The sequence below is a fragment of the Gracilinanus agilis genome, chromosome 4, assembly GCF_016433145.1.
Source record: "Gracilinanus agilis isolate LMUSP501 chromosome 4, AgileGrace, whole genome shotgun sequence".
NCBI lineage: Eukaryota > Metazoa > Chordata > Mammalia > Didelphimorphia > Didelphidae > Gracilinanus > Gracilinanus agilis.
Genome location: NC_058133.1, coordinates 204,586,465 through 204,603,139, shown reverse-complemented (window position 1 = coordinate 204,603,139; position 16,675 = coordinate 204,586,465). Strand labels below are relative to the sequence as shown.

At 43.9% G+C, this 16,675-nt stretch overlaps 1 protein-coding gene across 1 annotated transcript in view; it reads right to left on the bottom strand.

Annotated features, from left to right (window-relative positions):
- Positions 1-16,675, bottom strand: part of MRC2 (mannose receptor C type 2) — a 93,362-nt gene that overhangs the window by 9,213 nt on the left and 67,474 nt on the right. Inside the window, exons 10-20 of the mRNA XM_044673208.1 lie at positions 15,586-15,701; positions 14,482-14,630; positions 13,967-14,184; positions 10,772-10,914; positions 9,858-9,960; positions 7,930-8,068; positions 7,773-7,808; positions 6,913-7,073; positions 6,098-6,165; positions 5,347-5,447; positions 4,865-5,010 (exon numbers count right to left, since the gene is read on the bottom strand). Of these exons, the coding sequence (XP_044529143.1) occupies positions 4,865-5,010; positions 5,347-5,447; positions 6,098-6,165; positions 6,913-7,073; positions 7,773-7,808; positions 7,930-8,068; positions 9,858-9,960; positions 10,772-10,914; positions 13,967-14,184; positions 14,482-14,630; positions 15,586-15,701 (1,380 nt within the window). The remainder of the gene's footprint in view (positions 1-4,864; positions 5,011-5,346; positions 5,448-6,097; positions 6,166-6,912; positions 7,074-7,772; positions 7,809-7,929; positions 8,069-9,857; positions 9,961-10,771; positions 10,915-13,966; positions 14,185-14,481; positions 14,631-15,585; positions 15,702-16,675) is intronic.

Genomic DNA, 16,675 nt, shown 5'->3' with positions numbered 1-16,675 from the left:
TAATAGGCATTAGGCCTTTAACAAAATTATTTCAAGACAAATTTTATTATAATTACTGTAATAATATTTTATTTTAATAAATTTAATATTAACTAAATTCATATTAAATAATATTAAAATGATCACTGATTTAGTAAATTTAATAAGTTAAATGTTGTAATATTTAATTATAAGTAGTAAATTAATTATAATAAATCTTTATATATTAAATTGCTACAATATTAGTGTAATTGTAATATTACAATCAGCATCAGTTAATTGTATTAATTAAATTAATTATGAATGATGAACATATTGTGATAAGTAATGTATAAATATTATTTAAAATATTATAATACTTTGTTTTAAATATTTAGAATACAAATAATTAAAAATATCATTTCAAGTTGTAATAGAAAGTGCAGCCCAAAGGTCTCTGGAGCATAGAGTCTCACCTCAGATATTTACTAGTTGTACAATCATGAACCAGTCATTTAATTTCTCCTAGGCTCAGTTCCCTTCTTTGTAAAATGGGTATAATCATAATTTGACTACCTTCTACATAGAACTGTTGTGTGGAAATTGTTTGCAAACCTTAGAGCAACAAAGAAATGGGAATTATTTTTATGATGAGTTTCCAATATAAGTGGAAATAGTAGAATTTGAACCTCTCAAACTTCCACTACTTGTCTGTTGTTTTCCCTTGGGCTTCTGTTATCACCTCTGAAATAATGCATCTTTATTTCGGGTGAGCCTTCAGAAGGTAACAGTTCTTAACTTTCAATTTGTTTCCCTCTTTCCCAGTACCCAGTTCTGTCAAGGAGTGAATTAGTGTGATTCTGAGAGTTTGGTACTGATTATAGGAAAGGGGCTGGAGATTAGAAGATGTAGAAATCCCACAATTCATTCCTAGTCACTCTACTTTCATGGCACTGTGGTCTCCAACTATCTTTCTATTTCTTGAGGGAAAAATAAATCCTACCTTAAACTTATTTTTTTAAAGTAAAGAAAGTTATGAATGACATTGGTTCAGTTTACCTGGAATTAAAATGGAAAGTGATTTTAAAAATCACACACTTTCACATTTCCCCAGGCTTCCTTCCAATCTTAGCCTTCTGCCAGACTGATCCCTTTCAATGCCTTCTCCCTGAAACAATCTCCAATTTAATATCTATATGTTTTGTTTGCACATAATTATTTTTAGATTGTCTCCCTCACTACATGGTGAACTCCCAGAGGACAAAGACTTTTTTTGCTTTTCTACAAAGAACTCCATCTCCTAGATACTAGAGTATATAGCTCATAGTAGACACTTAAATGCTTGTTGACTTGTATAAAGGTTAAATTAGGGGTTTTGACAAAATAAGAGAGCATCTTTTAATAATTTAAGTTTTAATGAGAATATGATAGAGTTGCAAATTGATATTATCCCTTTAAGTCAGAGAAAAAAAACTTCTAGCAGCTTTTAACAATTAACAATTTAGTTTAATTAAAACAGAGATGGTAAAAGAATATAATAAAATAAATATAGTAAAGGAGAGAAATATAAGAAAGAGATAGAAAAAGAAAATTTCCTAATGTCTATAAGTTATCCTATAACTACCTATAATTACTACCTAAAACTGCCTATATATACCTATAACTAACAACTACCCCACAAAGTTCCAGCCCAATCCAGCCCAATCCAGCCCAATCCAAACCAACCCAATCTGTGTTTAATCCAGCCTCAATTAGGTCTGTCAACGAAGATCAGCCACCTTCCAAAAAGTTCAAGGAAGGAAAAAACCTAACAGTCCAAACCAAAAGCCCAAAACCCAAAAACCAAAAAGCCCTCTCTGTAAGCTCAGGCCCACCTTTTATATTCCAGGAACTAAATGCCAACTACCAACTCACACCCAGCAGCCAACTTCCCCACAACTGCCAACCCTAACTGTTAGCAACTCACAGATGGACCAACTGATGCCGACCCCCTTTTATATCCTTCTCCTACCTCACATCCTGTCTCTATGATTCCTCCTTCCTCTCTCTATGGTTTCTCCTTCCTGTCTCTATATTTTCTACTTCCTGTCACTGTGAGCTGGTTAATCCCTACTCTCTATGGTAAGAGGACCTCCAGGTCCCCCATTAAATTAAAAAAGGAATAAAGAATTCCTTTTTACCTTGGTGAGCACATTTCTTTATCATTTATTATATATCTCTGAAGCTTCTTGGGGAAACCATACATTATAATCCTAATGCCCCAGGGGATTTTCATCATGACACTGAATGTCGAATCAGAAGGTCTGGGTTTGATTTTTGGCTCCATCTCATTCTGGTTATCCACATGATTTTGAGCAAGTCATTTTCCTTTTCTGGGGCTCAATTTCTGCCCTTCTGATGGAGGGGCAGCTAGGTGGCAAATTGGATAGCACCAGGACTGGAATTGAGAGGACTGGGGTTAAAACCTGGTCTCGGACACTTCCTTGGCAAGTCACTTAATCCTGTTTACCTAACCCTTGCCCTTCTATCTTAGAGTTTACTAAGTAAAAGTTTAAAAAATAAAAAATTAAATTAGGTGAAGCTGGACAAGAAAGTTTCTGAGATTACTTCCAGCTCTGAAATTCTATTCTCTGAATTCTGTTCTCCTCATGGAAAATAAGCAGGTCTCTGTTAGGCTATCTTGAAAGGAAATAAGCTCATCCTATCTATAAACAAATGCTTAAATGCCCTAGAAGGAGAGGGGTTGTTGCTGCTTAAAGGAAAACCAAAGGGAACATTCTCACCTAATGTAAATTAAATTTTCTGTAAATTAAATGATCACACCTTAAACCACCAGTTTCCTAACCTTAGATTTGTATATGCCTAAATGTGCCTAGGAGTAGCTAAGTGGCACAGTGGGTAAAACACTGAGTCTGGAGTCAGACAAACTCATCTTCTTGAGTTCAAATATGGCCTCAGACACTTCATAACTATGTGACCCTGAGCAAGTCACTGCACTCTGCTTCAGTTTCTTCATCTGTAAAATGAGCTTGAGAAGGAAAAGGCAAACTATTCCACTGTCTTTGCCAAGAAAACCCCAAATGGGATTATGAAGAGTCAGACACAACTGAAACAAGTAAACAGCAATAACAAAATGTACCCAGAGGTCACATATAAAAAATAACTGTGAACCTAGAAATAAATGAAAATGGTCTCTGAATCTTAACAACTGTCAAAAAATCTTGCCTATTTTCCTCAGTATGAGAAGTCAGGAGTGGCCCTGAGGCCTTTACTCATGTCCGCTGTATGTAAAATAAAGTCATAGATGAGAATTGGCACAGATATTCTGGCTGCAGAGTGGGGGAGACACAAGAACTCTCAGAGTATAAGAGTATGAGGCATTTACTCCAGGCCTCAAAGCTCACTGGAGGTACATGGCACAGAGTCATGACTGAAGTTTGCAATAATCACTCCAAAACTCTAAATAAAGGTTGAATTATATTCATCATTCTACTCAAGCACCCAAAGAAGTGTGTAATTCATGTTGGCAAAATATCATCAAAAGAGCAATTAAAATGTTTAGTTTGGGCATTTATTGAAACTAATTTTTTTTTCTTAAAGAGAGGGCCACAAGGAATAGAGGGAACAACACAGGTCCCCAGGAGTCATTAGGCATAGGTTCATGTCTCAGCTTTGATACTAGCTCTCTGTGTGGCTTTGAGCAAATCAGTTTCCCTTTTAAGCTTCAATTTCTTCATTCTGGTCACCAGTTCCAAAACATACTCCCTCTACTCTAATCATCATCCCAACCTCCTCCTCACAGGAACCTTAGACTCTGCCCCTGGATGCATCTCAATGCCTAATAAGTGAGTTTTCGTTCTGTCTTGCCCAGATTCTGGCCCTCACCTCATTTCCTGGCCACCAGTGCCAAACCATGTCATGATATGTGTAACCCTCTATATCCCCTTTCTCTAGTTTCCCATTGCCTACCCTTACCACTCTTCCACCTATAAGTCAATACACAGGAGTTAAGGGTTTAAAAAAAAAAAAAAAAATTATTGGACTAGGGGGCACCTGGGTAGCTCAGTGGATTGAGAGCCAGGCCTAGAGACGGGAGGTCCTAGGTTCAAATCCGGCCCCAGACACTTCCCAGCTGTGTGACCTTGGGCAAGTCACTTGACCCCCATTGCCTACCCTTACCATTCTTCCACCAAGGAACTAATACACAGAAGTTAAGGGTTTAAAAATATATTAAAAAAAAAAAAGAATTATTGGACTACCTGAAAGTCATGATAAAAAAAAAAAAAAGCCAAGGCATCATATTACAAGAAATGATCAAAGAAAATTGCCCTGATATTCTATGGTCCCTTCTAGCTCTAGAATTGTGTTGTATGAAGCTTAAGTATACCCTAATGCACAAGGCTAAATGAGGTGTTATTCTGTTGGGACATCCTGAAGGGAGATACATATATTGAGGACAAGCAGTTAAATCATTAAGGAAAATACAGAAGGAGACTTAAAGATACAATACTGTGTAATTCGAATCTGTTACCCTAAAAACTACAATTCCCAGCACCCCACTCTTCTGACGTTACATGCTGATGTAGGGAAGATATAAATTTGGTGTAGCCCCACCTCTTGCTCTCTTGTCTCCCAACGTGGCTTTGGTGGAGCGGGCTCTTAAACAGGCAAGGAGAGCTTGGTTACATGGTTTTATTTTGTTAGATAATTATCTTTTTATTCCTTTACTTCTAGTGATTATTAATAAACTTTATAAAATATAACACTTGGAATATTGGACATTAATTTAAATCCTACAACATTTCACTAGACACATACTATAAAACACTTCCATTTTCTCTCTCACTGACCACCACTCCCTTCTCTTTCACAGCCATCCATATGTGCCCTCATATTTCCTTCCTACCGTATTGATGAACTGGCTCCAGCCAGTGGGACAGCCACCATGGAGAAGAGAGAGACTTGGGTCCGGGGGAGGCTTCACACTGGTGCTATTGCTGCGTTTACAGATGTATGGTAAGGCCGTCAGACACCTCTGGTCCCCCCAGTCCTCTGTGGAGAGGGCAGGAGTATTCACCCTCAGAATGAGATAGTAACTAAACTTATAACTAAACTAGTAACTAAAAACTCACCCACATCCTTCTCAGAGTGAGAGAAGGATTGTAATTGGAGATCCAATCTCCCATGCTCAATTCTGAGTTCTACTCCTAAATTGATCTGTGATTGTGTGGCAGATTCCTCCCCACTATGTCCCTGGCACTGAAGAGAATCCCCCAGAGTTATGGGAACCAAGGAAGCTAACTGCCTCCTTCCTGCCCATCACCTAAACACTGGCCCTTTCCATCCCTCCCTCAAGTTTCAACCTTCCCGCCTGCTTTCAGCCCTCACCTCGACTGGCTGTCATATAGACACATTTCTTGTCCTTGCCAATGGGCCGTGGTTTTCCAGGTGCCCAGGAAATGAAGTTTATGATGGAGTTGTCTATCCATCTAAAATATCAGCAGATCAGAGTTGACCTCAGAGAGAGGAGGCACATTCCTCTTCCCAGGAAGAGGGAAAAGAAGCAACATTAGCCTATGTACTGTCATGGGGGAACAAGATGATGGGGAGAGGGACCAGTACCAGGTATGGGGAAGGGTTAGTAATTCTAGATTCTATCTCAATCAGTATCCTTAGTATGTCTCCAGGTGGGGTATACTAGTCCTCTTCTGGGTTTTTGTTCCTCCAATAAGAAAAGAATTGTCAATATTGCCAGAGGTAAAAGCAAGGGCATCGAAGGTAGCCAAGAGGACATCTCCGTTATTTCTTCCTCAAGTCCTTTAAGACATTAGTTAGTCTCTGGATTTAAATCCCAGACTCTACCATTATATCCCATCCAGGTGAGCTTAGGAAAGCAATTTACACTTTCTGAGTCTCAGTTTCCACATCTGTAAAATCAAGGAATTGCACTTGTTTCCATCTCTAAATGATATGGTCTTAAGCTACATTAGGCTGTGAGCCCTTAGAGAGCAGAATGCAAAACTTGTGAGAGTCACATATCTCACAGGTCAATACAGACCCAAACTCACAAGGCTTGAACACCCATATATACACAAGAGCAAATGTATATATCAACCACCTCTAGGGTGAGCACTCCCACCTGAATCGCCCATCATTCTCAGAAGTGTGTAGACCAATCCACCAGTGCTGTTCCTGCCCTCGGGAGAACTGAACAAGGCAAAAGGCAGCAAATTAGGGAAGGCAAGAAGAAAGAGAAGGGGACAAGTTGGAATATCTTCCCCAAGACTGCTTTCCTACCCTCTCCCTACTCTGGAATAAAAACAATATATGACATGTCTAAAGCACCTGAAGATTTACAAACTCCTTTTCTCCCCATAACCTTGGGAGATAAGTAAGAGAATTATCATGGCCTCTATTTTACATGTGACCCCCTCCCCCAGGGGCACTGTCACTAAGACTGGGGAGGGCCAAAGACAGAAGGGCCTATGGGTCTCATTGTAGGTTCTTCTAATTTACAGTGGCCTTGAAGAAAGCTGGCTGGCCATTTTCTGCTCCCCACTTGGCACATAGAGTGCCCAAATCAGTCCATCTTTCTGGAGGGCTACCTGGCTTATCTGAAGAAGTCTCTTCCAAGGCCACTATAAAGCAAAAGGACCTGTCATTTCCTGGCACAACCCCCACACCTCTAGTGCCTGGTCTTTCAGCATTGGGGGGGGGGGATTACATTTAAATTACATTTAAATGAGGAAACTGAACCTCCAAGGGGGTTAAAGGCCTCTTCGAAATAAGACAACCAGCAGATGTGGGGGGGGGGGGGCTTAAGCTCAAGGCTTCTGTCTGCAAGACCAGGGATTTTCCATGGTATTGGCCAACAAATAAAAGGAAATCAGAAGCCTTCCCTCTATCCATTAGGAGTAGTTCCTCCCCTTTCCCTTCTCAAGGGTTGACTACCACCTTCTGAAGGTTGTGTCCCAGGAAGTCCAACTCTGCTTGGCTATGTACCGACACTAACTCAGATTGGAACCATGTGCAAATACGATGGGCCTGCCCCCACGTGGAATGATGCTCAAAGAACTTGTACTCAGCCTCCTGGAAGCGAATCCACTCTTTCCGACCTGCAAGGAAATACTAGGTATGTTGGGGGGTTGGAGGAGCACGAAGGGAGGTAGGGAGAGGCAAGAAAGGGGAGCTCAGGCAGGGCTACACAGGTAGGGCATAGCAGGGTACACAGACCAATGAGGGACATGCTCAGGCTTGCCAGACAGAGAAAGGGCATGGGAATAGGACCTCTATGTATTGGGCCATTCCGTGAAGTATTACAAGGTGGGACAAAAACGTTCTCAAGCCATCTCTCTAGAGTGGGAGAAAGAGATCTCCAGATGGAGGGACAGAAGCAGGGGACCGACCAAGGCTAGGGAAGGCTGGAGGGAAAACATCATGGGAGCTACGCCGTATGGTAGCCAAGTATCCTGGATTATCCATGTTTTTCTTTTTGTTTTTTTTTTAATATATTTTTAAACCCTTAATTTCTGTGTATTAGTTCCTTGGTGGAAGAGTGGTAAGGGTAGGCAATGGGGGTCAAGTGACTTGCCCAGGGTCACACAGCTGGGAAGTGTCTGAGGCCAGATTTGAACCTAGGACCTCCCGTCTCTAGGCCTGGCTCTCAATCCACTGAGCTACCCAGCTGCCCCGATTATCCATGTTTTGCCCTGAACCTAAGTTCCTCATTCCCTCATCCCTGTCACTCCCAGGCTCCCTCCCTCCCTTGTTCTGTATCTTCCATCTTTAGTTGGAAGGAAAGGGGAAGAGCTTACCTTGTGGGCTAACATCAGGCTCCTTTACATCAACTCCTATTGGGACAGAGAAGGGGAGGCTGTAGAAGGGCAGCAGGAGAGAAGGTCCTCCAGGAACCCACCAACAGACAACACCCTAATCCCCAGCCATCCCTCCAGGGCCCTTCCCAATGGTAACCTTTGGGAAGTTTGCAGATCCAGTCTAGCTGTGTCTCACACTGCATGGCCACCCACTGCAGGGAAGCCAGGTCAAGCACCACACAGCTCCGGATGTCATCATCATCATGGCGACTGCGGTCAAAATTATGATAGGAGTACTGGGGAAAGTGATGGAAGGAAAAATTTGACAGGGGAAGTTCCCCGGGGCAACCCTTGGTCTGTCTGCCCTCTGTGCTGCTCTTGGCTGACAAGGTTCTCTGAGTGGGCCGTGCTTTAAACTAAGATGCAGAAAGCCTAGTTAGCTAAACATTCTCCCAATGAATCCTTGGAACCACAGACTTGGAATTGGAAGGACCTTAGAGGTCATAGAACTGGAGAGAGGCCAGAGCAGGCCAATAAGGACGGGAGAAGGTCTTGAATCCATGCCACTAAGGAATCATTTGGAGGAAATGGGTTAGGTTAGGCTGGAGAAGAGAAGGCTTTGGGGAGAAGAGCTATGCTTAACTGTTCGAAGGGCTCTCTTGTGGAAGAAGCATTAGACTTGTCCTCTTTGACAGAAAGCAGATTCAGAAGCAGAGGTGGAAGTTGCAAAGGGGAGCATTTACACTTGATACCAGGTCATACTTCCTAATCACTCAATGAATCATCCAGCATTTTTAATTGTCTATGGTGAGTCAAGCATTGTACTTTGCACGGGGAGACAGTCTCTTTCTTCAAAGGGCAGAGGAAAAGAACACGTATGTATATAAGTGTCTGTGTACATATGCATATATTAAAATATATACTATATAAAATAGAGTACACATTATTTATAATATGCATGTATTATCTAAACATAAATTTAGCTATCAAAAACAAATGAATTTAAAAAGCATATCATATGCTTATACATCGACTTTTTAATTTGTTTATATGGAAGCATATAATATGGCATGTTACATATAATTTAGAGATATATAAATCTAAGAATATAGAATACATAAAATTATATAAATAATAATGATTTATACAGTTACTGATAAATATGTAAATACAAATAATTTGGGAAGAAAGCAGTACAGGAGCAGATCACCTCAGGTAGGAGTTGAGTCTCAAAGGCAGAAGAGATGTTAAAAGGTGGAGATAAGGAGGGAAGAGCATCCCAGACATGGGAAATAGCCAATGCAAAGGCCTGGAGACCAGAGATATACAAGGAAGAGCAAAGTAGGACAGTTTGACTGGAATGTAGAATATATTAAGGGAAGTCATATATAATAAACCCAGAAAGATTAAGCTGGAACCAGATTGGGAAGGCAAGCTCTGAATGCCAAACAAAAATTTGTATTTTCCCATAGAGGGAATAGGAGACCACAGGCACTTTGAGAAGGGGAGTGACCTGGGGAACAAGCCCTAGGCTATAGAAATGGCAGTTTATAGCCCATACGAGCAATGGGGTTCTTTAAGAGGCAGAGAATTCCCTCCTATTGGAGATCTGGCTCCAGGTGGAGGCTAGATGACCACTTGTTGGATCTGTTGGAGTAGATTCCTTTTTGGTTCTGGGTTGGACTAGATGCCTGCATAAGTTCCTCCAGATTCTAAGATTCTGTGATTCAGGGTTCAAGCCCCTCAGTTTACAGATAAGGAAACATTCTAGCTCTAAGTTTCCTTAGCCTTGTTTCTGAAGGAGAAAGAGCCTTGATGCTACACACACATACACAGAAACACACACACACATATAAGAAAGACACACATACTACCAGCAGCAGCAGCAGCAGTAATAGCAGGCTCCTTAATTTTCTTTTTCCATGTGGTCCTGAGTCCTATTTCTGCTTCTTTTCCCTAATCCTCTCTGTCTTGCCCCCCACCACCAGCTGCATGCCACCTCCTCTCCTATTCTTCTCTCTCCATACTTTTATCCATTCTCATCCCTCCACTCCTGCTCGCTCTCTTCTTCCCTCCTTCACTCACCCCTAGACCATCGCTCCAGCGCCAGCTTCGCTCCGCTCGGGGGTCCCGTCGATTCAGACCAATCCAAAACCAGTGCTGCTCCTGGATCTCAGGCTCAGACTCACTGCCCACACAGACACCCCACCCCCACCCAAGCCCCGGTCAAAAGGGTAAAAGGTTGAGGGACCCCAGGAGACACCCTTCCCTATGAGGGACCCAGGAAACACCCTTCCCTCTAACCTATGACTTGGGAGAGAAGGGATGGCCTAAGAGAAGATCCCATTTACTCCCAAACATTTCCTCCTATCCCCTGCTTACTTTTTCTTTTTTTTAAACCCTTCCCTTCCATCTTAGAATCAATACTCTATATTGGTTCCAAGGCAGAAGAGTGGTGAGGGCTAGGCAATGGGGGTGAAGTGACTTGCCCAGGGTCACACAGCCAGGAAGTGTCTGAGGTCAGATTTGAACCTAGGACCTCCCGTCTCTAGACTACCTGGCTCTTCTGCCCGCCCTGCTCACTTTCATAAAGGCATGTATATATTAGCATGAAAAACCTAAGTAGGCATGTCCCTTGGTGGGCACCTCCCACTCGGACCACATATATCTGCCATCTTTCTCCCACCCTCTGCCCTCCACATACACATACCATCCCTCCACCAGACTCCTTAACCCTCAGCCAGGATGGCTATGTCTAGCCAAACAGAAAAGCTTATGTTTGATTCCAGGGGAAATGGGAAATGAGAAACCACTGGCAGTGGAGCAAGATGGTGAGACCTGGGCTTTTGGAAGAGCAGCTGAGCTCTCCCCAAGGGAAATGGGCTACCCTGGTGAAATAATGAGTTTCCAGGGACTCCTCTCACAAAGGCATGCATGTAACCAAGCCCTCATGCCCCCAGAACCCCAGAGCCTCTCCTCTCTGCCCCCAAGTTCAGTACCCAAAGATTTTGTTGAGCATGTTGGACACAAAGTGCTCTTCTTCATAGCTAGCCAGGCTGAGCAGCTGGGCACCCATCTCCTGGCACGCACTCTGGGCCAAGGGCCAACTCTTCTTGTCTTGTAGTCGGTCTGAGCTGAATACCTTGTTGGGAAGAAAGAAGGTATGTATGGAGGCAGGGATGAGGAAGGACCACCAGCTTGGTGGGCATCTTCTCACCTCCTGAACAGCCCCAACTATCCCTAGACCCATCTCTCCCTTCTCTCCTGCCCTGGAATCTCAGGGAAGATAGCTGCCCGGCATCCCAATGGGTGTATTGGAAACTGGCCTGACTACAGAGGTAGAGGATATGGTCCTTCTCTTCCAGGAAAAAGGACTTTAGGAAGTAGAGCTTGACACCCAAACCGATTTCCCCAGTCCCCTGGAGAATACCTCCTATCTGCTGTGGCAACCAGTGGGGAGATCAAGGTTGTTGTTGCTGGTTCTGCCATATACTCACTGTTTGACCTTGCAGAAGTCCCTTCTCTCACTGAGCCTTAATTTTCTCCTTTTGAGAGGCAGTAAGTCTGGTGCAGTGGATAGAAAGCTGGAGCCAGGAGGTTCTGAGTTCAAATCCTGCCTTTCATACATGCTGCCTATGTAACTCTAAGACATTCACTTAACTTAGCCTCTCTCTCAGTGTTTTAGGGCCCAGGGCTCTAGAGAGTTGCCTAAAGTCTAGCTGCATAGAATGTGCCAACCTGCATTAGAAGAAAGAATTTCCTAACCTGGGAGTTCCATGCACCAGGATAATCACAGGTCCAGTCCCCATCTGTTTATCTAATGAAGATTGCTTGGCCTCTCCAAACATTTTCACTGACTGAACCCCTTGCCTGGAAATGTCTCCCTCCTCATCTGCCTTCTGATCTCCCTGGCTTCCTTCATATCCCAGCTGAAATCCCATCTTCTCCAAGGGTGTCTCTAGCTGCTATCTCTAATTATTCCCATATAGAGCTTGTTTGCACGTAGTTGTTTATATATTGTCTCTCTTATTGAACTCCTTTAGTTGTAGCCCTATCTATCACTTAGGCTTAACATAGTTCCTAGCACATAGTTGGGACTTAATAAGTGCTTGTTGAAGGGGTAACGAGGTGGCTCAGTGGATAGAGAGCCAAGCCTGAAGATGAGATGTCCTGGATTCAAATCTAGCCTCAGATACTTCCTAGCTATGTGACCCTGGGCAAGTCACTTAATCCCAATTGCCTAAGACAGAAGGTAAGGATTTTTTTTAATGAAATAAAATGGATCTTGTTGACTAATTGTTGGCACAGAGTAGGTACTTAATGTTAGTTGACTGACTATTTATAGTATATGAAGTGTGTTTGCAAACCTTGCAGTGCCAAAGAAATGTTAGTTATTGTCATTACTTATTAGGACAGGAACAGGTGATCCAGAGGAGAAAGAGCTCTCACTCTGAGGGGATGGACATGCCCATAGGTCTCTTGCTAAAGGACAGGTGCTTTAGTTTGCTGAGAGGACACAGCATCTCCTGATTTGTCCTCCTATGCTCCTTGACCTCTAGGTTGTATCAAGCAAGATGGCCACTGAGCATCATGGGCTATAAGAGCTATGGAAAGGCTGTATGCTAGGGACAGCTAGTTGGCTCAATGGATAGAGCATCAGGCCTGGAGTTGGGAGCTCCTGGGTTCAAATGTGGCCTCAGACACTTCCTAGCTGTGTGACCCTGAGCAAGTCACTTAACTCCCATTGCCTAGCCCTTACCACTCTTCTGTCTTAGAACTGATACTTAGTATTGATTCTAAGACAGAAGGTAAGAGTTTTTTTTCTTTTTGTAAATAAAATAAATAATAAAGGCTGCATGCTTCTCCTTCTTGGACCAGCTTCTCTTGGGACAAGTCCAGCACCAGCTCTCCCTTAGACTTCCAGCTACTGAGTAAAGGTTGGATATTTCTCTACCCTCCCCAACCCAAACAATGGTTACTAGAATTTGAGTGCATGGCAATGAGAACATTTGTTTGCCTAGGTGAGTCTGAGCCTGGACCTTGAGTCCCTGGCAGCTTCTTCTGTCCTACACTGGACAAACATCCAGAGAAATGGACCTTTCCAGCCCCAGTGGTAACCTCATTGGTTTGAGAGGTCAGGAGTTCTTGAGTCAGTGTTGGCAACTCAGCAGAAGCTACTTCCTGTAACAACACCGCTTCTCAGGAGAGAAAATGACCACAGCTGATGTCATCCTAAACTCGAAGGGACTGAACGCATGTCTGGCTGGCCAGAAAATTTGGACCGTATGGATCTGAGTTGGACGTGAAGTGTCTGTGCAGAAGTTCCACAAAGTTTTTTGTCTCCAAGGAGAGTATATAATAGGGATGCTTGCTTTATGCTTTAAGCATTGCTTAATGTGTGCTTATGAGTCTTGTAAGTCTCTTGTGAGTTTTATGGGGAGGAAAATAAATATCTGTCCTATATCTGCTATCTACGTTGTGTACTGAGTACATTTTCTAGAAAGGGGAACTTGTTCAGCCTTTCAGGAGAAATCCTAGACCGGAGTCATACCTAAGCTGTTTTAGAAATTTGTCCTGTAACTTGAAGAGGGAAAGAGTGAGCTGAGCAGAGGAGGGAGGAGAGGGATACTAAGTAAGAGAGAATGTAAGAGCATGATCATCTCCCTCTCTCGGGGGTCAGTTTCCCCTAGGACTGAGTCTGGTCCCTGTGAGTCCAGAGTAGTGGAAGCCTAAAGCAGACACATGAAGACCAATTAGGACTTGCTATCATCTCAAGAGAGTGAAACATCTGCCTTGACAAGAGCACATCCATCTCCGGGGAATGAGAGCATAGATTCCATGGGACCATCATCTCTACATCATCACTAATGTCAAAGGCATTTGTTGGAAATATTGCACTGGGCAGACCCAAGTTTGAACTTTCCATCCTTTTTTTGACCTGGTATTCTGAACTGCCAAAACTTCCTTGAGTTCAGATTTTTACCATAGTACCGTCCAAAGTCAGATCTTTACCAAAGATCTCACCATTGCAAACTGGATTCATAGAATGTCCCAGTTGCAAAGGCCCAGTAAAGTAAAGTGGAAGGATTTCACCCCAACACTGGGGCACTGATCTAAAACACAGCTGCACCCTGCTCCAGTGTCTATTAGGCAGATTTCCCCTTCACCAACCCTTCCTCAGCTGGGATCCTTACCTTATAACAGTACCGGAGCTTGAGGTCAGAGGCCCAGCCCTGGGGGCAAGAGCCAGTGAGGCTTGGTGTGGGGTCAGGGCCAGGCAGCTCAGGTGTCACTGGAGTCCCCAGGTTCTGGCGACAGATGTACCGAGCCCGGAACGTGGTGCAATTCTTCACCTCCCACAGACCCATGGCACTGCCAGTGGCCAATGCCACACAGCCCCCTCGGCTATAGCCTGAAAGGGTGAAGAGAGAAAATGCAGGTACCTTATAGGGTTGTCCCTTCCTCCCTGCCTTCCAGTTGACCACCAGATCCCTGAGACCCCAGGATCTTCTAGGACTGGGGAATAGCCAAGCTCTTATTGCTCCAGTGATGCCACATGGGAGCACAAATGGAGGTGTCCACCTGGCAAGGGGAAGGGGAAAGAGTTGGCTATTGGCTACCACCTCTCTTCCCTCTAGTTCTTAGTAGAGCAAAGAAAGGGCTGACAGAGTAAGGCACAAAGGTGGGGGATACAAGAAAGGGAGCCTACCTGGCTGGTCCCGGTTCCAGTGGGTGTACATGACCTCATCCCCACTGAGCCAGTGGAAGGAGCCCGTCCCATTGATGTCTTGAAGGGCTGTCCAGAAATATTTGCCATCCCAGCTATAAATGAGGCTACTGACATAGGCTTGCTCAAACCTGGGTTTTGGGAAGTAAAAAGAAGACAGAGAAAAGAGAATGAGAGAGCCTTAGAAGCCCCTTCTCATCAATCTCAGAGCTCATTCCCTCCCTTTTTTCCTGGCTTCAGAATTCTCCTCCTCAGCTCCATCATAGAATAGAGAGGAGAAGAGAAAAAGATTTCTGGATTCTGGTACAAACGGGATTGATGATTATCTAGTCCACATCTCTCCCTTCTCATCCAGTCTGAGAAAAAGGTAAAAATACACCAAAAACAAACAAACAAACATTTTCTCAACCTTTGGCAGTTTTAGACCCACTTTGTGGAAGGGGGGGTAGCTGGGAGGGATAGATAAGAGCATGGTCCAGATTCTCCCTTGAAGTTCTTCCTGCTCTATGAGAGTTATGGAGAAACCAAACACAGGTCCTTGAAATCTCAGTCATGAACTAGAAGGAACATAGGCAGTGAGGCTATCCAAAGGGATGTTTCATCAGTATTGTGATTCTGATTGTCAAGAAATGTATGCACCCCTTCTAGGACCCTGCAATGGAAAGGGATGAGATGGGGGGCATGAGCTCTAACATGCCTCCACTTTTGTTTCAATTCAATAGAAGCCTAATGTTTGGCAGGGCTCTGTTCCCATTGGTGAAAGGGGAAATTGAGGCCAGAAGTATGTCTAAGAGGAGCTATGGACAGGGCCATAAAGAACTGGGAAGCTAGGTGGCACAGGAGATAGAATCTCTATCTCCCTAAGTTCTAATCTGGCCTCAGATGCTTACTAGCTGTGTGACCCTGGGCAAGTCCCTTAACCCTGTTTGCCTCAGTTTCCTCATCTGTGAGAAGGAAATGGCAAACCACTCTAGTATCTCTGCCAAGAAAACCCCAAATGGGGCCACAAAGAGTCAGATATGACCGAAACAAACGAACAAGTAAGGAACTACCAAAGCTCTCCCTCCATCTCATTGTGCCCCGCACCTGTTGGTGATGGTGACCAAGGTGGCACCTTGGTCCATGCACATCCGGCGGGCTTCACTGTAGGTCACATAATCTTCTCCTAGCCAATAGCAGGATGGGCTATGCCAGGTCCAGCCCTGATCAGGAAGAGGGAAAAGGGAAGAAAGCTGGATCTAAGGAAGTGCCTTCTACCTGCTGGGACCTACCTACCCTCTTCCTATGGGACACATATAATATACAGGGAAGGAAGACTAGAGCAGAATCTGGGCCCCCTCGTGTCTTCTCCTGGCTCAGGACACTGCCATGAGTGAGAAGAGGAAAAGGAAAATTGAAGTGGTGGACAAAACTCAATGACAGATGAACAGGACACTGGAGATGGAAGGTCACCGGGCAATAACTAGGCAAGACAGAAGCAAGGAAGAAAGAGAACAGAAGGGATGTAGGGATGCTATCTCCTTTCTCTCCTTACTGTTTCAGGGGTGGCATTGGGAGATGAGATTTTGGGACCCTGAGAGGGTCCAGGACAAGGAGGGAAATCATAAAACCTACAGAGGATCTTCTGTTACTTGACAGAGTATGAATCAAAAGAGGGAGGAACCAGATGCTACAGGGGGAAGCTACTGATTTCTTCTGTGGATTTAGGGGCTTTTCTAGAACCAGAACATTCAGCTCTCACTAATATTGTCTTAAGACACTCTAGATGAAAAGGGTTAATGCCCTCGACAGGCAGACATAAAAAATGAGGCTATACCCCCAATTCAAGGGTGGAATTAGTGGCCAAGACAATCTGGCTGTAAGAGTTTAGCAGGATGAGTTCATCTTCCCCTTCCCTAGAGAAAGGCTACTGGGGCAAGAGGCTCCTTGGCTAGAAGACTGTGAGGTGGAAAAGACCACAACTAGAGTGCTTCCCCTTACTTCTGGGGCCCCTTCCCTTCATTCCTAACACCCCCAACACTACACCCCTCTGTTCCCCTACTCACTATCCCAAGTCAGGACCTGTCTGCAATTTTGACTGAAGTAGAAGAGCTTGGAATAGGGGGAGAGACTCTCTCTCTCTCTCTCTCTCTCTCTCTCTCTCTCTCTCTCTCCCTCCCTCTCTTTCTCTCTCTCC